Source organism: Ruditapes philippinarum, unplaced genomic scaffold (genome assembly GCF_026571515.1).
Source record: "Ruditapes philippinarum isolate M1 unplaced genomic scaffold, ASM2657151v2 ctg1596_1_1_1_1, whole genome shotgun sequence".
In the NCBI taxonomy this organism is placed as follows: Eukaryota; Metazoa; Mollusca; class Bivalvia; order Venerida; family Veneridae; genus Ruditapes; species Ruditapes philippinarum.
Window position 1 is genome coordinate 1 of NW_026863976.1, and position 26,755 is coordinate 26,755.

At 32.0% G+C, this 26,755-nt stretch overlaps 1 protein-coding gene across 4 annotated transcripts in view; it reads left to right on the forward strand.

Moving 5' to 3' along the window:
* Positions 1-11,208: 11,208 nt before the first annotated feature.
* The window catches only part of LOC132723989 (mitofusin-2-like), an 83,887-nt gene continuing 68,340 nt past the window's right edge, over positions 11,209-26,755 (forward strand). The window contains exons 1-3 of one of the 4 annotated variants that reach the window (XM_060708797.1): positions 11,209-11,342; positions 18,049-18,140; positions 19,862-20,035. In XM_060708797.1, coding sequence (XP_060564780.1) covers positions 18,092-18,140; positions 19,862-20,035 — 223 coding nt within the window. In that variant the 5' untranslated portion in view covers positions 11,209-11,342; positions 18,049-18,091. Of the gene's footprint in view, positions 11,443-18,048; positions 18,141-19,861; positions 20,036-26,755 lie in introns of all 4 variants that reach the window. The other 3 variants (XM_060708794.1, XM_060708795.1, XM_060708796.1) reach the window with 3 other exon arrangements.

The window sequence follows — 26,755 nt, forward strand, 5'->3', positions numbered from 1 at the left end:
TGATTTTAATTTAAAAAATCATAAAAAATTTTTTAAAACGTCCAAATCATTTTTTATTTTTTTTTAATTTAACCTTTTGGAAAATAAACATACTTATTTTAAAATCTGGGGAACCCGTGTCCAAATTTTTTTTATCTTTTCCCCCAAAAAAATAAATTTCGTAACGGTTTAAAAAATTTATCATTTTTTACCCAAAAATTTTCGTAATTTAAAATAATTTAAATCGCTGAAAAGAAACAAACAAAAAATTTTCCCTTGACACGGTTCCCTCCCCCTAAATGAATTCCCTTTTATGTGCCTTTTAAAACCCCCATGTTAATTTTATTATTTAAAAAAATTTTGCCCATTTAAATTAGGGCCGACCCGCCCTCAAACAAGTGTCATAATTCGGCTTTCTCTCTCGGACCCTACCCTTTCACCTAAATTAAAATTGGGATAATCCAAAATATCGCACCAGAGAGGGTCACAGCTTGCGGTAACATACTCTAACAACACTTTTATGACCCAGTGACATCTGACCAATTAAAAAGTTGCTGATTAATATCAGTTTTATAACAGAAATTGCTTCAAATCTTAACGTGATTTACCGTCCGTCTGGTATTCGTTCGCACATGTCACGTGACTTTGGGTAAAATTTGAGGCACTCGGTGGGGGGAAATGGAACGTATTTGCGCACCGCTAGCGGGGTATTTATTGTTTCACTTTTGAAGTTTCATCAGCATTATTATTATATTATACCAGTGTCACTCTGTCTGTGTATTCGTGTATATGAAATTCCGTCAAAAATATAAATTAAAATAACAAAAAACTGAGCTTCTGACGGTATTTTAAAGGCCACGGTAGATGTACAAATAAGAACAGGATATTATTTATTTTTTCCTCCAAATTGATACAAATGCTTCACATATTTTAATAGAAATAAAAAGGTATCACTCGATCATTATGATCTGATCTTCTTGACTTCTATTATCATGAAAATTCATCTATGCCCGGTATAGATATCCAGTTTCTACTGGGATATACAATAAATTCCATACTTTGTCCCAGATTTATTAGAACTGTGTTCGATTTACTGGCGAACAATTTTTTTCAAAGCATTCATTGATAATATATATGAATATCTTTTTTTATTGATTCATAGAGTAATAGTCATCCTTAAAACAATCTAAAATGGTTTAGAAATTTGCCAGGGACACCTTACCACAAGTCATATAGGCGTTCACATAAAAAATGTCTGTTTTTGTTGTTGTTTTACTTGACATTGTTAGAAAACGGAGGTCGGAATGTAAAGCAAGCCGTTGAATCCGTACTAAAGTCCATAAACTCAATGTAATATCTATCAGATTAACGGGACAGACAAATTATTTTCACACATTATGGATATTTTAGCAACTATATTTTTAATCACCCCAATGGTCGTGCGATTTGCCGCTATGCTTAATTATTTATGTTCCATACATTATGTTACGTACATTGGCCGACAATTTCTTATTTTATAAAAAAAATGCCAAATAAAAGGTAGACGATATTCATTAAAAAGATGTACGGTATTTGTACAGGTACCGTTTTAAAACGTTTAAAAACACATTTTTTGGACTAACTGCTTCCAAAATTAAATCACGAATGTGTTCAGAAAAGGTTGATAAATCTACTAAGCAAAAAATCTCATTTTAGGTATTTTCAGTGGTTATTGACTCCGTTGTCACCTTAAGTACTCGTATTTCATCAATCTTCGATTACAATTGCATATTTTGTATTGAGGATGTGAAAATAGGACCGACACACATTTCATCAAAATTACAGAGGCCTAAATTCATAATTAAAAAAGTTATTGAAGGTAAACTGACGGCAACTAATTTTGGGTCGGTGAATAAAATCGCTTAATGCAAGCTTATATTAATATAGTTAATTTCTTTTTCTTCTTTATTCTATAAGAGTAATCATAATTAAGTTGCATAGCAAGTACCTTTGTGCTCCGATATACATAGACGCTTACTGGTCAAAATATTTAAGTGTACGCTGGATTTTGGTGCGATAAAATAACTGTACGCTCTTAAAGGTTCGATATTTTTCATTATCACATCTGTTGTACATGTTTTCCTATGCTTATACTAAGATAGCTACCATATACATGTATGTGCCCGTTTCTGGAATTCTGAAATCTTCTTCTTTCCTTAAAGATTTACTTGAAATAAAAGTTTTGTATAACCATCTATATAAGTGTTTGAACTTAATTTGAATAATTGATAATAATTATCCTGTGATAATTAGGAGTTGGAAAAAAGTAACCTTTACTCTAAGATCTTAGATAAAATGTAGGAATTTGACCAAAATATGTAAGAATGAATTTAAAAAACCAATTAAGAAATCTTGTATAAATTAACTCACTTTCAAAGCAGAACATTTCAGAAAAATAGCAGTTTATATGTGATATAAAGGCTGTTTTACTTCATGAGGTTCTAAGATCTTTTGTACATGCTGCTTTCAAACTGATATTTTTTTCATATTATAAATAGAATTGAATATTTCAAACAACCTATAAAATACAGTGAAAGTACATTTCGCTGCTGTTCTAGAGATAGAGACTGAGAACCAGGTGGCAAAAATCTTTAGGTGGTAAAATTCTTTTCTAAAATGTTGCTTAGAACAGGCTATTTTTGTAGTGCACATAATTGTGGCCTGTCAGGAAAAAACACAAAACTTCAATTTCAAACTTCAGTCAGTCATTAGACACCAAACAGCTCAGTGTCTTTCTTAAGAACAGCTGATGTGCAAATACACAGTTGTAGATGTTGCAGAGCAATTAAAACATTACAACTTGATTAACAAACAAAACTACTGCCAGATAGGTAAAGTCAGGGCTGGGAATCAAAACTGCGTCGTATCCTACAAAATGTAAACAAACTCCGCCATCTTGGAACGAAAAACGTATGTTTTTGTTTATAACATTTTTTGTTGGAAATGACTGAAAACCAGATATATGTATTAACACGCTACACTATTTTCCGCTTCGTTCGGTATAATTAAGTTGCTTTGCGCAACTATTTTGTAAAACAAAAGTTATAGCGAACTTGCAACTCGAAGCGGGGCAGAATTTTTATGAAATTATGTGGATACGACGCAGTTCATATTGCTTTATGTATCGTTTTTTCCTTCAAATTAATTATACACTCGTTTTCAGAGTTCACCATAAACTTCAAAACATAATTTTGCATCATTTACTAAACTTTCATTAAAAAGAGATGTTTATTTTCCAAGAAAAAATGTTTTTAACGAAATGATACGACGCAGTTGAAAATAAAATATGATACAACGCAGTTGTATTATCATTGCAGGCTGCATATTGGTTAAACTATTTAAATTATGTACTAGGTTTGCTAATAACGTCCAACAACAGTTCTTGTTTATAACTTAAGTCAAAAGCAGAGGTCACTCATTGGTTCCATAAAAATGGAAATGTAATACAATTCTATTAAGGCTGCATTTTTCGGTCGCATTTACGTACCTATCATAAGCATCTACAGATTCCGAAAAGCTGTATCAAATGCAATATACATTGAAACACGTGATCGCACACCCATATGACAACGTGTTCCAGTGTTGCCTTAGCATGCTCCTTAAATTGTTCCCGTGAGTTCGAAATGGGAGTGATGACTATTTTTGATACAAAATTCAATATTCCAGTGTAACCTCTCTTGGACCCTGTATTAATCAGGAACGACCCTTTTTTTAAAAAAAAAGGAGAAAGAATTACAAATTTTGAAAAGGTCTCTTTTTTTTGCTATCGGAAGAGAGCTCCTTTGTTACTTGTAATTAGCAATAATTTCCGTCAATGCCGTTATTAATTATGTCTTTTACGTGCCGATTTTATTATATTCATTTTCCTAATTATCGATGAGAACAGATGAGCTTTATTATTTGAAACTGAACATTAAATTTTTAAAATTATATTATAAATGGTTAAGCTACAATATATTTTTGCAAGTACGTTATGCCTTCCGTTTAGTCATTTTATGTTCAGCCCCGCGGAACTTTACCGCTGATTTTTGTCGTATTGCATTTCTTTATCGCCGATGAGAACAGGTCTACGGAATGTATTTTCTATATTTGCGCTTAAGTATCATTCTTCTCCATTAAAAAACTTTAAATTTTCAAAATCGAGTTACATATGATACAACTGTAAAGAAGGTGTCCGTTTTGCAAAGGTATTTTACGCTTTGCACCGATAAATTTGATACAGATATAGGCAGACATGATCTTTCAACAGTATTGAAGAAGTTTTCACAATATTGAACAGAAAATTTATGTCAGATTAGCGCATCGAATTTTCAACAGACTAGAGACATGGCATCTTAACATACCTTCAATACTAAAGTGTGATTGTATTTAAATGATGTGAAATAACAAAAGTTTCAGATAATGACTGCAGAGATACCCTGTTTCATGAAATTTTGCAGTCACGAAATAGAATTAAATATTATTTATCCTACCTTTAACCAGGGACTTTGTTAAACTGTATCGAGTCCGCAGTCCTCCGTAAAGACGGTCCCATTACCTTCATACTACAACTGTGTGTAACTATATGAAAATATTTGAACTTTAATAAGGATGAATACACATTTTTTTATTTCTTCCTTGTTGTTTTTCTAGCCAATATGATTCAAATTCTTTAAATGCAGCTGTCTATATTTATTTAATGTTATTCAAAAAATATTATTCTTATAAACATCTTTTATGAATTAAATTCAAAATTTAATATTCTCTAACTTAATTTTTAGGGAAAAACAATAAAATTGACTTTCACAATAAATATTTATTTCAATTATTAGCTTGCATCGATAATTTTTTAACAGACATTGAGCAAGGACTTAAATACCTCAAAAAGCTAAGTGTATATTTCTATTTGATTATGTCTCCCCTGAAAATTAAAACAAAAATGTTTTCATCCAAACTCTTCATTTTATAGGACTTTATCCCCCTGTATTACAAATGACAAATTCCTGACTAAGTGCATAACACAACTTTGATATAGAAATTAATTGAGTTATGTTTTGGTATATTAAATACAATATTTACATCATTAAAAATACCCAGGAAAGTATGATTAAAGTGTTATTTGAGGACTAGGGTGACGTTAACAAATTTTGTTGAAAAAAAAAAACAAACAAAAAACAAATCCGACAGGTGTGTCCGACCGAGGGGCCGAGCTGTTTATGTTTACTGAATTCAAATCACTTGAACTGAACTGCTATGAATTCGAAAACCACCAGGGACTTTTTATTTTTTCGTGTGGAAAACCTATATCAAGCTAGTTTCAAAATGCCGATGGTTCTCTGCAGCTGCAACATTTTTCCTGAAATAGTGAACAAAGGCGCACCTGAGGTCCTCGCCCCTATTAAAGCTAATGTGTAGAGTGAAAGAAAACAAACTAAAAAAAAAACAGTCATTACCCAGAACATGCAGAACCACAGTTAACTTAGAGCGTAGCTAGCCAAAATGAATTCAAGTTAATAGATTTCTACATTTTTTTTGCGAAAAAAAATTAGGGATAATATTGAACATACATGAAAATATAAGAAATTATTTCAGATATTATGATCAATTAGGTAACATGTTCATGTTTAAATGAAAAGTAGCTTCCGCAATGTAAACTTTCAAATTAAATGTTGTATTGGACATGACACAATGTATTCTAAATAATCAAAAGCAACAGAACATTGCTATACACCTCAAATGATTTGGGTTTTTTATCTAGCGCAAGTGATTATTCCATAAAATAGAAAAATACTGCCAAAATTATCCCTGTTGAAAAGACTGCCAAAAATACAACTGCGTCGTATCATATTTTATTTTCAACTGCGTCGTATCATTTCATAAAAATCATTATTTTCTTTAAAAATAAACATCTCTTTTTAATGAAATTTTAGTAAAATGGTGCAAAATTATGTTTTGAAGTTTATGGTGAACTCTGAAACAAATATATAATTGATTTGAAGGGAAAAACGATAGATAAAGCAATATGAACTGCGTCGTATCCACACATTTTCATAATAATTCTGCCCCGCTTCGAGTTGCAAGTTCGCTATAACTTTTGTTTTACAAAACAGTTGTGCAAGCAACATATACCGAATGAAGCGGAAAATAGTGTAGCGTGTTAATACATATATCTGGTTTTATTTCTGGTCATTTCCAACAAAAAAAGTTATAAACAAAAACATACGTTTTTCGTTCCAAGATGGCGGCGTTTGTTTACATTTTGTAGGATACGACGCAGTTTTGATTCCCAGCCCTGAGGTAAAGTACCACAAGTACAAATGCTGACACATGTGCAAATAAACAAAAAGCTATTGAGTATAAATTATTAGATTGAGTCACACTGGTTATGGAGTAGTATATAAATAACACATGGGTTTGTGGGCTACAGTTAAAATATCATCCCAAGGAAAATACTGTTAGCCAAGGTGTTAGCCGAGGGAAACAGTATTTTTAGGAAGGTTGATATTTTTACTGTTACTCACAAACGCTTGTGTGTTATTTATTTTATTTCCCGAACAGATACTGTAATCTATAATACTTTTATTTACATAAAAAAACACTTGCCCAGATTTTATACTGTTAAAAAGTACTGAGTACAATTCTCTTAGTCACATGGTGCACTTGCTTTAACAGTAAGAGTAACTCCCAGTGGAAATGAATATTTACAAAAAGTGAGGGGTAATGCTATACATTAAATGTTGCAGAGAAAGCCTAGTTTTAAAAGTAAAACTTCTGGCAGATATGTTAAATCACTAAAAGTATGAATGCTTTTATAAGCAAATACACAAAGCTGTTTGGTATACACTGGTTATGGAGTAGTATAGTTATATATTCGAAGCGACAGAGCAACTGACAAACATCAGAATAACTGAAATACAATGATGTGCTCTGTATATAATATATAACACCCAATCCATAGAGGAAATCAAACCAGTATTATTTTTTTTTTTATAAATTTCAAGTTCCATTGCAAAAAAAAGCAAAAAAACAACAAAAACCCCCAAAAAACAAACAAACAAAAAACATACAATTTATTACATGTACTTCTCAAGGTATTGAATGAAAATAAGAATGGATGGGAGCGTTTTTCGACCAGTCCAAGTAATACGATAGTAGATCCATTTCTCATATGTTGCTTTTTTAATTAAAGTTATTTTTTCTGACAACATAAATATGTAATTAATGATAGAAAAACATATTATTAAATGATAAAACCATTACTGAATAAATGGAAGGAACAAAAGGAATATAATCGTGACTATTGATTATTTGATAGAATTTCAAATTTCTGTGCAATAACTTATCTTATTTTAATGATTAACCTTTGTGAGAAAAGAATATTTAAATTAACTATATCATAGTATAATACATTAATTCACACTGTTGTTTATTTTAAATTAATCGACACTGTGATTTACATATGATTAACATACAAACTCAAAACTTGATATTTCATCAATATTGAATAAGAATGTACTGTAATGTGGAAGTTGCTACAGAAAAACACACCAACATTTGTGCGTACAGTTAGTTTATCGGACCAAATATTAGGCGTACAGTAAGAAAACTGGAAATATTTTATATATTTTCGGATAGATATGGAAAACTACTCTTGTATATCGTTTTGTTTTCAAAAATAAACATGTCAGGACTTAAACTAATCGAATATCTCGTTTTATAACGACTGAAACATTCGTTTGCATGTGCATATCGGGTTGACGGTTGAATTTTCAGCAACAAATACCTCAATAACTTCCTCAATTCTATAAAATTTAGTATTTTATTTTGGTATTCATGCACAATTATAAGTTCTGATCAGCATGCACAATGCTATTCTTCAAAAAATTACAATAGACAACAAATACTTGGAAAAAAACATGCTCATACCTACTTTCGTTTTCGCTCCCGTCCGCCATTAGGGCGTATCGCATGAATTCATCTCGCTTAAAGGAGTATCGCACCGCTATACGTTCGACCCCCTGTACGTGAACGTTCCAGATTACTCTGAAAACGCTTGCTTTGAACGCACACTTTAATTAACATACACATTTGAAAAAAGCCGACACACGCAAAATGATATACGCTAAACAATATATGCTCTCTAGAAAACGCTATAACGCATGCAAAATGTATCAAAATGTTCAATTAAATATCGTACATGTATACGTTTTTAACAATTTTCTTTGTAGGAATGTTTATTAAATAAAAATGTGAAGTAGATTTATCACATATTTCATTTTATATTTAATTACATGTACGACAGTACTGGTTTGTGTAGCATACTTGCTACTAACAATGTCAAAAATGTTGCTTTCGCCAATAGTCCACTAAAGAAACTTACATGGATAAGGTTATTTACTTGATGATGTTTGCTAAAAAGACCAGACTGATACAGCCAAAGGCAAATGCGACAGATTCTGGGATACGTTTTATTTAGGTTAAAATTCAATTCTGAGACAATATTGTTTAGGCAATAATCTCTCTACTTTGTTTTTGCCAAAACAATTGAATAGCTCAATTAATATCACATGGATAGACAACATGTAAAATATAAACATATAGAATGAAGGTACGTATTTTGTTAAATTTTAATTTCATTCAAAGACGTCTGTAATTCTCATTTTACGTCACACCGTTAGCACAGGTCATTTGGTGACGTTCCAGCTTTACTGGTGGAGGAAGACCTCAGGTGCCCTTTCTTATTGTGTCAATCACTATGATATACTAATATGACCATCTATCTGTTTAGCATCTAATAAGTAATTTATGTTGTTTTAATGTCAGAAATACAATGCAAATATAGACACAATCGTATAAATTATGTTATTTAAAAAGTTAACAAAAATGACATTTCAACGATCGAAATGTACAACAACAGTGTTCGACCATTGCTTTTGATGACGTGGGCGGGGTTGTTTTGCCCGAATATAAGATACTTTCCCTTAATCACTCACTGTTTGTTGTTTGTAGTGGCAAATTTCTCGATTCAAGTTTGATTAGTTCAAACAAATTTTTTGTTTGCGTAGCAGAGAAATAGAAGAGGACTCAAAATATTTCCCCACATGTAATAGGAATTGAGTCTGAAACATCTTTACCGATACTTACATTTTGATACCGTCTTGACAAGAACGATTTAAACCAATAAAGTAGGTTTTACAATGTATCTTGGTTCGTACATAGGATGGGTGCCCTTAGTAGATTTTAGAACGGTGGTATAAAAGGTGTTTGAAGGGCGTTGATGCTCTGCCATAAGTTGAAAGGAAACTGGATACACTATATTTACAATACAAGATAATTCACAAAGTTAGAATTTATGTTATATTTGTCATTAAATTCATTTAAACCATAAAAGTGTCCCTCCGGTTTCAAAAGATCACCTATGACATGTTCACCTGCATTAAACCAGGTTTTAAAGAACGCTGGTTGATTTCCAATAGTTATCAAAGGGTTGTAGAAAATTAGATAAGAAAATAACTCATTTTCATTTGCTTCTAGAAGTTTACAGAACATATAATATGCAGTCAAGGTGCCCTTCCAGAAACCATTTTTTATTTCACTAAACTTTATTTCTATATAACCAAGACCACAAATAATCAATTTCTCTAAAATTGAGCATACTAAACTTATCCATTTATCATTATTGATTAAAATTCGTCTTATCCAAGATATCTTTAAAGAGTAAATATATAATTCTTCAACGTCAATCATTCCAAGATCACCATTAATCAATGTTTACACACGCTTACACAATTCTTTATAAGTTTATATACAAACTCCTCACTAACATGGTGAAGATGAAAAATGCTTAATGATATCAGATGCCACACTAAACAGATTTTGCTGTCGGGAGTTTCTGTACTTAATTAGATGCAATATTTGTAAAGAGTTATTAAAATGACTTGCACTTAAATACAAAGATCATGATAAGTTTCACCATCGATAGACAGAACAATATTTGGACTTTCTATTGTTACTGTAACCAAGGGATTCGATATTCTGCCGAAGTTTCTTATTATTGTACTTATTATTTAATATGTTCCCTTTCAAGTACTTGTATTCAGATTTTACCAATTTTATAGACCGTTGAACTTCATTGTGGAGTTAACTGAACAATATCTTGTCAGACTAACTACGACTTTTTCGATACTATGCATATGCTTTCTCTCGCCTTTGTATTAATTCTAGAAAAGTTTAATCCCAAAGTTCTGTTTGAATTTAGTCTAATTTCCTTAAATAGAGCAATCTTATGTAAAAAAAAATCAATGAAAATTTTCGGAAAATTAGTGCATGCGTTATTAACATTTAAAGAATAAAAGCAAGAACTCCAGTCTGTTGGAGTCTTTCAAGATCGCTTAACCCAAGAGGAACTGAAACACTCGTTCTTTATAATTGCAGAGAATGTGATCTTTAAGGCTGGAACACTTACCACTTATTCGTGTCGATGTTTTATAATCCCCCCATACAGTATACATTTTTTTCAGATTTTTATTTTTCATTTTCCCTAAAAGATGAGACAGCGGGTCGGTAAACAGATAGATATAAAAAAAAAGATATACTGTAATGCATGTAAAAATCATGCATGTTTAAAGATCCTGTAACACAATTTTTTCATGGTATTATTTCATAAATATGATGCTCAAATTAAGATTTGTCAATATTGTAAGTTCCAATAAGCATTATTTATAAAGATATTTACGAATTTAACATTTCATGTAAATAAAGGGAGGTAATTAGAAATTTATTTTCTATAAATTCTAAGTCAAATTTTCCAATAAAAAATGAATGCATATGATTTATTGATTAAATATAATGTGCACAAATATTTGCAGTACACATTTTACATATTCTTCGATGTTTGAAGATTGTTTTATGTGCATAATTATATACATATATAAATTTTTGCAAGTGTGGTACACACACAGTCATATGAGCCAACTTCATATTGTCTGAAAAGAATGCTCGTGCATGTCGGTCATGCATACGAAAAATATGTGTCAGGTATCAGTCCGAGTTGCATAATCTTATCAGTCAGTCAAGCTCATCACCTATTTTATTTTCGTCCATGATGCATATAATGGTCTCATTGACCTCCTGTGTATCAAAATTTTATTATCACAAAAATCGACTTGCATACATATTTAGTAGCCACCGCAAATAAGAAGGGGAAGGCAAACTGGGAGTGCATCTGTCAGGTACCTATTGACGGCGGTCGAAATAGACCGGGAGAGACCGGGAAATATCGAGAGGAGACCCCCTACATTCGGAATACTTGGCCTAACCCGAGAAGTTGCGATTGTTATTGCGAGGCACGGTATTTTTTTTTTCTTTATAATGTTTAATATGCTCTGTATCGTAAAGTCATTTGATAAAATAGTATTCTAAACGGAACAATAGACGTTCTTTTAGGTGTGTTACCCGTTTACATCTAATGCATTGCCGATAAACTGTACCAGGCTTGTATGACCTTCGAATAATTTTCGAATTCGATTATTTCCATAGGCACTGGGTTTCGGGATAAAAAGCCTTTTAGAGGTTTGTAGAACTCAAATTTGATTGAATGTAATGATTTTTTTAACGTAGATGTCTCTTTCCTAAAACCGTCATTTTTCCGATATTACTAAAAAAACATTTAGTAATATCGGAAAAATGACTGTTTTAGAAAAGAGACATCTACGTTAAAAAAATTGTAACATTCAATTATAATAAATTTATATTTGAGTTCTACAAACCTCTCAAAGGGTTATTTTATCCCGAAAACCAAGTGCCTATGATTATTTAGTGTGTCGTTAAAATTAAAAATGGTGTTGGGTATCGCCTATCGGACTAAACAATTACTATCGATAATCGGAACACCACAATCGATTGTCTGCCGATAGTATAATCGAGTTTCGCATTTTTTATTGCCCTTTTTTCTTTTAACAGTTTAAGGTGCCAATCCTTGTAGCCCGGGTCTCCACGATACCGGTGTACATATTTTATACAAGGTATTTTTCAGATAAAATTTTACTGACTTGAAAAAAAAGAAGGAATAAACAACTTCATTAACATGTAATCCTCTTAAAAATACATTACAGAGATCTGTTACTCTGAAATTCTCGCTCATTGCGAATGTAAACAATGGTCGACCATTTTGTATGACGTAGTTAAACAGACTTCATGCGGCGGCACGAAATACCCAAATATACCCAAATATACCCAAATATAGCAATATTTATTTTTGTTTGTATAAAATATAGATTATAATAAGAAATAAATAAATATTTATTAAATATAATATGACTTAGCCTGCTATAATTTTCATTCATTCCGTTGAAATGGACAGTTACGATGTTGTAAGAAAATAAAGTTGTGACATTTGCTTATCTTATGATATGATATTTGTTGTCTACACTTACATTTTTAAGGTGTAATTTTGTTGAAATTTCATATCATATACAAGTGTCCATGTTATTTAAAAAAATAGCTTTAATGGTGTACATATAGACTGTATTTTGGTTCAAAACACAATGATAGGGAAATGTATATTTGGGTATGGTTGATTATATCTTAGTGAAAATGTATATTGTATTCATGATAAAACAGCTCTTTTTTTAGGATAAAACATTTATTTTAAGAATAATTGGGCAATATTTGGGTATATTTAGGCATATTTGGGTGTATTTGGGTATATTTGGGTATTTCGTGCTGCCCACTTCATGCTACCGGTGCACTGGTTAAAATGTTATTTATATGGAAAGCCATTGCAGTTTTAATAGCAAATATATCATTTTAGCATTCTTGTATTCATATCAGAATCTGAAAAAAAAATACTTTAAAACAACATAAAAACGTGTGTTTCAATAATTTACTGTTCATCTTTTATGACTCCCAAGGGATCTCTGTTTTAGAACCTTTTCCTCCCAATTACAGGTGTATATTATACCATGTGGCTGGATTCAAAAATTCCCTTCACTTAATTTTAGTGTTGTTGTGATTTTCTGGTCCTTTTATATCATTGAATCAATTTTATTTCTATATGATGAAGATTAAATATCAATATGGCACTTTACACAGGCTCCCTTAAAAGACTGAATGAAACTGACTTTAATTTTCACAAACTATTTTATATGCACTAATGGCTTTCCATAGATTAATTTTTTCCCGCCAAAAATGATGTCAAAAGGTCAAGTGACATGTAATGGAGGTTGAATGACGTCAGCACCTGTCATTTTTTACTTTTTTGGAAAAAAAAGTGTTTTGTAGAGAGACCAATTTATGCAATGGAGAAATAGGATAGTAAAATAAAAATAAGGTGAATTATATAGGATATGTGAAATATTTCCTTCAAAAACTCATGAAAATGTTTAAAAACTTTGAAATAGCCAATATTACTCAATTTACTGGGAGCATGTCAATATAAACACTCGGTAGGTGGCGTTGACAATAATATCACGAGATTTGTGAATATACCCGAACCGTGGAGTCACTTAATTTTAGTGTTCAGGGCATTTTTTCACAAGTTGGGGAAGCAGCCCAGCCCTTAATTTTGGGGAAAAATTACATGGTATATTTGCAAAAGGGGAAGAAAAAACTTGATGTAAATTCAATATTTGGGGAAAACTGCATGATTTTAAAGAAATTTTCTTTGGGGAAGCAGCCCTATACCGGCCCCTATAATAGAGGGTAAAAAGGCCCTGAGTGTTGTTGTGATTTTCTGGTCCTTTTATATCATTGAATCAATTTTATTTCTATATGATGAAGACTAAATATCAATATGGCACTTTACACAGGCTCCCTTAAAAGACTGAATGAAACTGACTTTAATTTTCACAAACTATTTTATATGCACTAATGGCTTTCCATAGATTAATTTTTTCCCGCAAAAAATGATGTCAAAAGGTCAAGTGACATGTAATGGAGGTTGAATGACGTCAGCACCTGTCATTTTTTACTTTTTTGGAAAAAAAAGTGTTTTGTAGAGAGACCAATTTATGCAATGGAGAAATAGGATAGTAAAATAAAAATAAGGTGAATTATATAGGATATGTGAAATATTTCCTTCAAAAACTCATGAAAATGTTTAAAAACTTTGAAATAGCCAATTTTACTGGGAGCATGTCAATATAAACACTCGGTAGGTGGCGTTGACAATAATATCACGAGATTTGTGAATATACCGGAACCGTGGAGTCACCGGTATCATGGGGTTCGAGTATACATGTATGTATGTTTAGGTAGCACTCCACACTAAATTTCAAGTTTCTGCCGTCAATGTCCTACAATCAATATGTCTGATAAATCTGATCCCAAACTACACAACCTGGAAAACGAAAATACATTTAGTTAAGAACATATATGTCATAACATTGCAAATCTGTAATGAAATCATCCCATGTGCAATAGTCAGGCAGTTTAAAAAATTCCAATTCATTCCGCAAAAGCTAAAAATCCATAGTGGTCCGAGACCCAAAACAACATATTTCGTCCCTCCGGCAAAAAATACCTGCAAATATACGGGCTACAGAAACTCTGTCACTGCTTTATCAACTCCCTTTACATGCAAAATTTACATGCAAAATAAGCTATTTTCGCGAAAATAAGATCGCGGCTACGAAAATAAGATTTATTTCTGAAATAGTGCATTTATCTGTTGAAATAATTACGTAAGTTATATATTTATGCTAGCCAGGACACACTGTATTGCCTAGCCTAACAGCACTTTCTAAATTATATAAAAACTGATAAAAGTCAAAAATGCATATGTTATTTTGTGTCTTTAAAATGGGGATTTTAACCAAGAACTTGCATTTCTCCTTGTATACAGGGTTCCTATGATATCACAGATTCTTTGATAACACAGTATTAACATTTTCTGTGACTGCTAAGTTAAAGCAACACACGATGATGCTGATATTTTTATAACTGGCACACTAAATTCATTTTCTTCTGTCAATAATTTGAATAAATTTAATTTTGTTAATAATGAATGTATTCATGGCAAGAAAATTATTTATAAAATCTTCATATTTGACTACTATTTTCTTTAATTGTTTTTACACAGTCAATTAGAATATTTTATAATCACATACCGTAAAATTCCTAATAAAGGCCCCTCACCTAATAAAGACCCCCTAGGCCTTTTGATATAAGGAAAACAATCTACTCATCAGTGCTTAACTCATAATAAAAGCCATAATTTTATTCAAATCATTCAGAATCCATTTTATTTTATAGTAAAATTAAACACAAATATGTATAATATGAGCTTTAAAACCTTAACACTTTTTAATGTTGCTACCAACACTTGCTAACACTAAATGTATTTACAGTGATTTTTGGATTTTGGAAAAGCTGTGTTGTAATAATAGTCCCCCTTTTGGAAAATGTTTGGCCTTGGGGGCGTTTAATAGGAATTTTAGGGTAAGTCATATACTGACATATCGTCTGTTCTTATAGTTTGGATTTTAAAGCAAGTTTAATAACTGTACGAAGTTTTTCACAACTTAACTTGTACATTAGTTAGTCATTTTGACCCATCTATCCTTCCATACTTGCATTTTGGGGGAATTCCGTGATACCAAGTCCATAGTAACCTTCTCTGAAGTTACCCAAATTGGCAGACATTGGAAATTGTTTAAAAAATGTCATTTTAATTGGATCTTTTGAAATAATTTTTGACAAACAGTTCTGGAAAAGGTGCACTTATTAGATAGAAGAAAAATCTCATTCATATAAATTTAATTTGATATTTATATTTGAATATTTTCTAATAAACTTTTAGTACCTTGATATCTTAGAACCCTGGGCTATATTTACTTTAATAAAGATGGTTTGGCATTTTGTCAAAAAAATATACGAAGGAAATGCAAGCGTTGTCATTTTGATAAAGCAGTAGTACAGTGCACTCTGGATTACAACGAGATCGTTGGGACTTCGCGTGGTTCCTCGTTATAACCGGGACAGAACAAATTGAGAAATCAGACATTGTCCGCATACATCCTCTTTGAAGAGAACATAATGGGTGGAACTCTTTGCACAAAAAAGTTTGTGTTTATTTAGATATAAATGTATATAAATATACATGTATCTACCTATCGCTATCATTGAATTTAAACAAAACATTTGGAAACACTTACTACGATGCTAACCGCGTGTATTTTTATTAATATGTATGGTACCTATTAAATTTCGTTTCCAAAATTCGTGCAGTGTATTTCTCACAAACACCGAATAACAATGCAAGAAATTAGTCGATTCCTTTGTGCTTATCACTCAAAAAATGTTGTTTTGATAAAACATTTCATCACCTAGAGGACAATTTAGCCCGGAGCGCCGACAGAACCAGGCTGACACATTTGATCACTTATAATTGCTTCCTTAATTTACCTTAATTTATAGCTATTCAAAAAATTAATGCAAAACTTGGACACTTCAAATTGTACTTTAACTTATCACAAAATAATTTTGGCATTGAATTGGAAAGAGTTGCTCGATAGAAACTGATTTTCAAATATGAAAACCCTGATTATATACAGCTTGAATCATTTGAGTAAACAATGAATGTACAAAAATTGGTTTTCGACTTCAAATATATGTTCCTTATCATCAACCACATCATATGACACATCACAGATTTTTAACTTACCGGTATTATTTTCCTTAAAAAAATTTATTTTACTCTTCTTACATGTATTAATGGATCATCTTCAAACTTTAAATATATATGTTTTAAATGTGTATGTGTGTGTGTTTGTGTCTATATATATATATGTATATATATATACTGAACTGAAACAAAAAAGAAACTTTCGAGAGTATGTGCAAGTTGTTCAAGGGTACCACTTAGATGTACACACTTATATACATGTAGGAGCTTGTAAAACTCGTTTTGTTTGCAAAATCGGTCAGCTAATCCCCGTATAAAAGCCCGATATGTTTATTCAACGTAAAAATCGAGTTTCAAAAGGATTGAAAAACTGTACTAACATATCTACATTCAAACTTGGAGAAAGTTTCTTTTTTGTTTCAGTATATTTAAAAGTTGGAATCCAACCAATGTTGTCGCTTCGGTCTTGACCTCCATGTAGTATAATTAAGGTTTTAAAACTGCCAAAGTTCAAATTCAATAAATATCTTAAAACGTCATTGGTATCCAAACTTACAAGTTTGTACGTATTTAAATCCAATATTATTAAGTCACTAAACACTGTTGTTGCAGAAAAACTTGTTATAAACTCAGAAAACTGTATAAGAATTGTATTTATTTTTCCCATCCTGACTATGTTTACAATTATATATAATATTTCATAACTCCTAACGTCAATATTTTCCAAATAATCTTCCCGTAAAACTTAGAATTTTCATTATTTTTCTGTAACATCTTTATTGATTCAGGGGTGTCCTTTTAACTTTTATTGACATGGTAACATGCATATTATGTGGTGCATTTTCATTATTTTTCTGTAACTTCTTTATTGATTCAGGGGTGTCCTTTTAACTTTTATTGACATGGTAACATGCATATTATGTGGTGCAAAGATATGCTTTCTTGATACTGATTCAGAAATATATTTATATCGTAATTGATATTTTTTCGTAGGTTTGTCTCCTTTACTGTGTCCAGTATTTAATTAGTCTAGCTTGGATGTCTCCTCTGGCACTCACGGCTCTTGTTTAATGAGACATTCTATTTGACAATTCCATGATAATTTATAATCTAAATTCCAATTTGTTTTAGTAATTTCAATGTCATTTGTCTGCATTTTCAAAATGTTTTGATTGCTTGATTTAATTGTGTTGTAAACAAAATTTGATGGTGAGATTGTCATTGCTTTTGTCTTCTTAGTATTTGGTAACATAGAGATTGTTGCACACCAGTCATAAATGATGTCACTGCAGAGTTTTAGTGGTCTGCAGACTGAGTCTATTAGATGATCCAAAAATTAATTCTTACATTATCCAGGCTCTTATTTTACTATCATACAACATAGCACTGGAAATAGTCTATCAAACAGCTCTTGTTTATATTTATAGGTATGACAAAGATGTTCAGTGAAGTTAAATTGTAAACTAGAGAATGTCAGGAGTGTTTAATTACCAGACAATGGATACCCCAGACCCAAGAGGTAAACAATCAATAATATTCTTTTATTCTGTTTAACTGCCACATTTGAGAGGACATCGGAACCAAACTTTACAGGAATGATAGTGTGGTGGCCCTCAACCAAGGTTGTATAATAGTGTGGTGGCCCTCAACCAATGTTGTATAATATGTATGGTGGCCCTCAACCAAGGTTGTATAATAGTGTGGTGGCCCTCAACCAAGGTTGTATAATTGGTACCACTGAGTCACAGATACATAAGTACATCTTATGACTTTAAAAATGACATCTCTTAAAACTCTTCTCAGAAACTAAAATGCTGATAGCTTTCAGGGGGTTGCAGTGTAGGATGATTATAAAACTATCAAAGCTATTAAGGTAGACCACCCCTAATGCATTACCTCCACCTTGAAGAGTATTCAAATAGGCTTGAATCACTGTCAACTGCATTGAACTGAAAGGGGCGTGGGTTCAAACCCCAGAAGGGGCAACTTTTTTTTCTTTCTTCTTTTTATGCCTCCGAAGGGAGACATATTAAAATCGCACCGTCTGTGTGTTCGTCCGTCCGTCTGTGCGTCCCCACTTCATTCGTGTCTGGGCTGTAACTTTGTCATACATGGAGGGATTTTGAAATGACTTTGCACAAATGTCTACTACATCAAGACGATGTGTCGCATCCAAGAACCACGTCCCTACCTCAAAGGTCAAGGTCACACTATCATTTTGAAGTTTTTCATTATCGCAATAAGATAAAATGGTACACACACTCGTGTCTGGACTATAACTTTGTCATGCATCGAATGATTTTAAAATAATTAGGCATAAATGTCGACCACATCAAGACATTGTGTCGCGTTCAAGAATTACGTCCCTACCTCAAAGGTCAAGGTCACACTAACATTTTGAAGTTTCACATTAACACAATTAGAATTAATAGGTACACACAATCGTGTCTGGGCTGTAACTTTGTCATGCATCATAGGATTTTAGAATAACTTGGCATAAATGTCTACCACATCAAGACGATGTGTGCATCCAATGATCATGTACCTACCTCAAAAGTCAAGGTCACACTGCCATTTTGAAGTTCACTTTATCACAATTAGAGTTTACGGGTAACAATTATTCAATAGACAATATTGGCAATTAAGATTTTTTGATTTCTGCTTTTCTTACATAATACGCATGCTGCTTAAGAATCCTTTTTAGGTGGCATCATCACTTTGGGTGAAGTCTTGTTCTTTCTACTAATTAAGATTAACATTCATTCACATAAACAGTACAGTTCTATGTGTGATAGGATTAAAGTAACTTGGAAATACTCAACAAGAAATGTGCAATACATTTGTATATTAAATTTGGACCCATTTATTAGGGATGTTACTTATTCTTGTGGGATTCTAACCGGTAGGAGACTTTGTATATAATGCTTGCAATACTTTGATAATCTCTAGTTATTTGATAGTTAGATCAAAATTATCTGTCCCTTGTTATCATGTCTATATCATTATAAAGTAAGGTGAACAATACAGGGCCACCTGATCATGACTGAAAAGACTTCAAATAGAAATTAGGCTGAGCTTCATAGAATGTTCTAAGACAATCTTCTGACTTCTATATTGATGACCAGAAACATTCCTTTGATTGCTGATTGCAGCCATTCATATATGAATAGCGACAAATATTTTGAATAAGAATATTTGGTTAGAAGCCAAGCTAAGATTATATTATGTATTTTAATTAAGGTTCTGGAGATGCTGGTGTTTCTGGACATAGAAGTATGGGTAATGGACGTAATGGGAATGGTAGAATGTCACCCTCATCACCACTCAAACTGTTTGGCCAAGCAAAGAAGAATATAAATGAAATATACAAAGATGTACTTGATTTTCTGAGTGAAGCAGAAACATTTGTAGAAGGTAAGACATGAAAAAGTTTTAATGATTTTAAGTTAGTTGTTCATGTTGCACTATTGAATCCTTTCCCATTCAACTTCACACCTTTAAAACCAAATAACTTCCATTTTCAAAGTACTGGTTACTGTACTCAACCTGTTAAAGTTTTGCATGCATTATCATATCTTATCAACCACTTATGATATTTACTTGTAACTTTACTTGCCACTGTCCAAGGCAAACAAATGTAGCATGGTTTTTGACAGAATTATGGACTTTTTTTTAGCTTAAAGAAAATTCTTGGTAAATTTTTATAAAAAACTACTGTAGGTATTCTCCTGAAACTTGTACAAGTCTTTGGCGTCAAAATTGGCCCGTCCCAAGGGAAATTTGTTTTTCTCATATAGTTAAATTTTAAAAAATCTTCTTCTTCAAAACTACAAAGGCTAGAGCTCAGATATTTAGCATGAAACATTGTCTAGTGATCCTCTATTAATATTATTCAAACTATAGCTTTTGGGTCAAAATTGGCCCTTCCTAGGAGGTCATGGCTTTTCTTCAATCTTAGTTAAATAACTAAAAGGAAAACAACTCATATTGGCATGTCTTATGAACATGATTGTGTACATGTTACTAATGAACATGTGTACATGTTATACAATTTAAAAAAAAAAGATTCAATAGCTGGGTGTGAGTCTAAAGGTCATGACCTCTAGTAAGAGAGATGTTTGCTTTTTCAGAGATATTTATGAGTTGATTTGATCACATAATAAGGACATTGTTGTATGCAGGAAGTTCCCCAGACGCTTTTAGTACATCGGCACCAATCTACTTTTATTTCAGAATAGAAAATCTGATGCGCTTACAATTCATATAGTGCTTAAAAAAAAAACGCTGATATTTTTCACTTGCCAATTAGCCAATTAAAGACAAGAAATGATACACCCTAAGCTGTTAGTCAGGTACCATTACATTAGATAATGCTGGGAGACTTTGACAGTACACAATAGACTTACGCCCTGCAGTGTTTCACAGTACTCTTTTAATGAAGTGAACCAAATCAAATTGTCTTTGCTGCAGTTTGATAAAATTAATCGTTGAACAGATTTTGAAAGAAATTTGAAGTCAAAAATATTACCATCTGATTGGTATTATCTAAAGTCATCAGTAAGTTAAATGAGATCATCAAGTTGTAAATTCCGCAATTTTCTCAAATAAATATGTAAGAAAGCGGACCGTACAAGCATAATCTAAGGCTGCCGAAAGTAACGACATAATGTAAATAAATCAAGTATTTAGCTATTTCAAAAATAATTGTTAGCATCTTTTCTTATATCCTCTTTCTCATAAGGTAATATTCACAAAAACCCAGTGGTCACATCACTGTCGACTTATACTTGCGGTGACTTTGAGATTACATATTTTCTTATAATTTGAAATCATTGTAATCAATAACCTACTATTTGATACTTAATAGTGAAGTTTGGTGAAAAAATGTTGGAGTTACGGAGTACACATTAAGATGAGTGCTGAAAAAAGTGCGGCAAGTAGCATACCATTTACTAAATATATATGTATCATTGTATATTTTTTTTGCAGGAAATGAAGGAAATTGAATTTAAAGCATATATATCAAATATTTAAACATGTTCCAAAAGAGAAAATGATGCAGTTTACATTGTTCTGGAGAGGTAGGAGGGTTGTAGAGTGGGTAAAAAGGGGGGGGGGGGGTAGTGACCAATCAAGGCGCAGAACACATGTGACATACAGATGAACAGATCACACCCATAGTAATTAGTAATTAGTGACTTCCATAGTAAACATTAGCTTTCCATAGCAACGAGTGAATCTACCATTGAATTTCATGGCAGGTAGTGACTTCCTAGGAAACTAGATTTTGTATAGCAACCAGTGACTTCTTTAGTAACTACTGTAAATTCACTTAAATTCTTGGCCACAAAATTTCTTGGTTTTATTAAAAAGGGCATTTTCGTGAATTCTTAAATTCATTGATTTTCATTTTCTAAAAACAATATTTCCTTGCACATGGAAATCTTACATCAGGCAATATGGGTGTCAATTTACGATTGATGTGCATATTTCCACTACTAGATACTCCGTTTATTATGTGGCTAATTAGGAGTGCCCCCTGTGGTGTCCATAACACGCCCCCCTTTATACAAAAGATAATTTACATGTCAATAAGATTGACAAGTAATTAGAGCAAACTGAGAACTTTTATCGGCGCCAATTAATGCACAGGGTCCCTTATAATTAGTCCCCTACTGGTTTAACCGGAGGGGACTTTAGGTTTACCCTCCGTCTGTCTGTCTGTCCGTCCGCACTCACAGGAGAGTAATTATGTGGCTAGAGGGACAATAGGTAACTGTTCTTTCTCTTTGATGTCATTCATTCCGTAATGCTTTTATGTGGCTATTTTCTTTTGCGTGGCTAAAAAGAACAATAGAGAGAACAATAGAGTAGCCGCATAATTACTGTCCTGTGAGAACTTCCGTCCGTCAGTCCGTCCGTCCACAAAACTGGATCCCGCATTAACGCAAAAAGTACTGAAAATATTTTTATGAAACTTGAAATATGGGTAGATGGCAGTCTGGAGATTATGCACATCTTTTTCTTTTCTTCCTATGTTGAAAATTCTGGTTGCTATGGCAACAAATAGTCTGAATTTCAAGATTTCTGATTTAAATTTTTCAGGATTTTCACTTTAAGTTCTTTATTTCTTAAGGTGTTTACTTCAAACTTTAAATATAAGTTTCTGGTCATCAACCACATCATATGTGACAAGGTTTACAATTCTAGCACAAAAATTATCAGTATTACCTCCCTTGAACTATGAAAAAAAATGTTGTCTTTTTTAAATAACTTCTTTATTTCCTAATGTATCTACTTCCAACTTCATATATATGTTTCTTATTATCACTCAACATTTTTGAGAAGGTTAAATACTCTAGCAAGACTATTTCCAGAATTTGTCCCCCTTGAACTTAGATTTTTTTTTGAGAAATTGGTATTTTTCACTCCAACTTCTTCATTCCTTATAGGATTTACTTTAAAATCCCACATCGTAATAATATGACAAGGTTGTATAAACATAATTTCCTTACTAGGCAGGGAAACTTAACACATTACTGTGATATAAACAAACTTAGAACTCAAAAGATTTAAGTTCATTCATGTCATTCATTCACTGGTAAAATTGAATGGCCAATGGCCCATCAGAATGTTGCTGGGGTTCTAACCGGTAGGGGACTTATGGATTGCTTGCAATACTATGATAATTGCTTGTTGTTAATATAAAAACACATAATTTTTTCATAAATTACTTTCTTCAAAGTATTCAAAACAAACAGATTGTTTAAATTATTGATATTACATGTAAGTTACTGTTACTAAAACATAACACTTACACAATGGTTAAGCACCGGGCATGGTTCAAACACATTCTCTGAGTGTTGCAGGACTTCCAGAGCCTGTTGAAGCTTTAACAGCTTCAGACGCTATTGCTATTCAGGTATTTACTCATTTAAATTAAATTAATTACACAAAATGCACCATTGTTTTGTCATGTTGAAAAATTCTATACTTAGTAATTAACTTGGTGTTGAATGTTAAGGGCTGATTTTACATGTTTTACTCATGACAAATTTTAAACAAACAGTAAGCATGTTCTGAATATTTTCACAATTTCTTCCCTACTTTGTAGAATCAAGATACTATAATATTAATTTTGCATTCATTACAAAATATTTATAATAAAAATGCTTATAATATACTGATTATTTACAAAGAACATAAAATTTAAAACACCTCGTTTTTGTGTGTGTTTTTTTAATTGTTAAAAAATGATGTTGATAATTGTCTGAATTATAGACTTACGAAAAGAAATAATTAAAAGTACATTTGATGAACATTGTTGTCAGTTATTAGTTTACAAAACAGCTTGTGAAAAGAAAATAAATTTTGTATTTTTCAATCAAAATATTCAAATATATTTGTTTTCTGTGATATAAATATCAGTCCATGCTTAAATCGTGTATAAACAATTTAATTTTAATCTGAATATTGATTATTTATATATTTTCTTCTGTTTTAATTTAATATTATTTTTAATATATTGCGCATTCATCATCAAATTGCATTCATAATCAAAATTATTTTGGTTCTAAACTTCAGACTGCCAATGACGCCATAGAAATCATTCTACTTGAATCTAGGAAGAGAACATGTGGTGAATATGGTAATTATTCTGAGGAAACACGGGCAAAGATTGCACTGTATGCCATTGATAACGGGCTTTACCACTAAACTGGGTCGGAAGGTCAGAGAAATGTAGCATGCGTGATCTGTATGTTAAATTAAAGAAAAAGATAGGGGCTGATTCACCAACTCTTGCAAAATCTCCACTGGGGGCACCAACCACTTTGAGCGAGCATGACGAAGCAGTACAGAGGTACATCAGGCTGGTTTGGTTAAAGGATGGTGTTGTAAATGTCAGACCTGTGTAGCAGCAAAGGGAATCATGAGGAAAAATTCTCAGGCTGGATATTAGAGGCATGGGTAATGTGAAAAGGAAGGGAAACAGGGCTACCAATCTTCAACTAATGATTTTAAGGCTAATTTAGGAGGAATTCATGGGTGAGGTCAACAAGATTGTGAGAGAACACAAAGTGCCAGATTCTCTTTTTATCAACTGGGACCGGACAGAATGCCAGATAGTTCCTGTGTGTGAATGGACAATGGAGGGACATGGCTCTACCCAGGTCACCGTAGCTGGTCTTGAAAACAAGCGCCAGATCACTGTCTTTATTGCTGCTCCTAAAGATGGTACATTTTTACCGCGTCAAGTGAATTACGCTGGCAGGTCTGCTGATGTCCCCCTAAAGATGTTCGATTTTCAAATGACTGGGATATTAGGTTCACAGAATCGCACTGGAGTAAGGAAGACATTATGCCATGTTATGTAGAAAAAGTGATCATGCTATATGTAAACAACATCCAGGATACATTACCATTTCTTAATGTGACCAGTATGCAATCGCTCTGTTTGAGGTATTTAAAGCATACCAGAGTCCTCATTTGATTGAACTTCTAACATGTGCTATCCAATGGCAGTTGTGAATGTTGATCTTTGGATGGTGACACTCAAAATTGTGCCTATCAACACACAATAAGATGACGTTGTGTCCAGATCTTATAAAGGCGGGTTTTAGAAAGGTTGGACTGTGAATTTAACAAACCAATTAAGAAAACAAAAGTACAAACAGTTATGACTCACATTTAATGTTTTGATGATCAGTTTATATGTGTATACATCATGTATTTTCACTTATTTAAATGATAATTCATATTGAAATATTAAAATTTTAGAAATGTTGGACTGTGAAACAAAGCAATAATGAAAACAAACGTGCTTCTTAATGTCCAGATATTTGAAATTAAAGTACATAGTTGTGACTCATGTGCAATGTTCTGATTATTGGTTTATATGTTAAATGTTTAACTGTATGATTATTATGTGATAGTAATACTGAATACTTACATGATAATTCATAGGGAAATATTAAAGTTTGAAACTTGTTATGTGTTGTTTCTAGTTTTATTTGTAAATAAAGGTGTTTATCTGATATACATGTATACAGAACGGCACAAGTAATTAGTTACTGATACATGGTACCTCTACCATTTCATCTCTATCAAGATACAAGTTTTTCTTTAATAGGATAAAGAAATGACAGAGATTTTTACAACTACATGTATATTTGTTTGATTAAAAAGAACGCCAATATATTTTCATCCTCATATTTACTTGATTAAGTTAAGTGTTCTGGCTAAAAAAAACAAAGTAGCACACAAGTAGTCCCTGTTATGTCTATATGTGGATGCAACATTGTTTTCCAACATTTGTGAGAGCGAATTCAGATAAGGTGTAATGATATGCTCACCTCACAATACAAAACCTATCGAAGTACAGGGTCCATGATACAATACATATCACAATATATTTTGTCTAAGGGAAATTGTCTATGACAATTATTATAACTTCATAACTTTATAACTTCACAAAGTAATAGTTTGTAATAATTAAAGTTAATTTAAAGTTGAAACAACAATAGTACCATCATTTCCACAATATTAACTACCAAGTATTAATCAAATGTCAGTCCTTTTCATTAAATAATGCAGTATGGTCTTATATAGTCAATGACCTGACCAATGTTTTTAGTTTTTTATGGACATTTTGATTATAGCATTATGATTTTCTAATACTGTGAAAAAATATCTAGAATGAAAAGTTACCATTAAATATGCATGGACAAGTAACATCACATGTTTAATAAAAAGGTCATAATATTATGTAAGGTGATAACTATTTGGATACATAAATCATTGATAATGGTAAATGTCATTAGTTATTTAGTTATCATTGACACAGTTTGCTGAACACAAGTCATGATCAATATTATAAGCTGGCCAAAAAAAATTACCTTACTTTATTCAATTATCACACATAATAAAAAATGGTCCTATTTATCTACCAACAATTAAATTTCTGTAGACAGTGTGGAGCAGTGTTGAAAATATCAAAAATAGCGGCAGCCTTAACTCTACACAATATTTATTTTTAATTTAGTTTTATTTGCAAAAGTGTCCAGTTTAGATCTAGTATTTTTTCACAAATTTCAACTGGCCAAAAAATAGTTTCCAAAAAGGCCATTTCAGCCA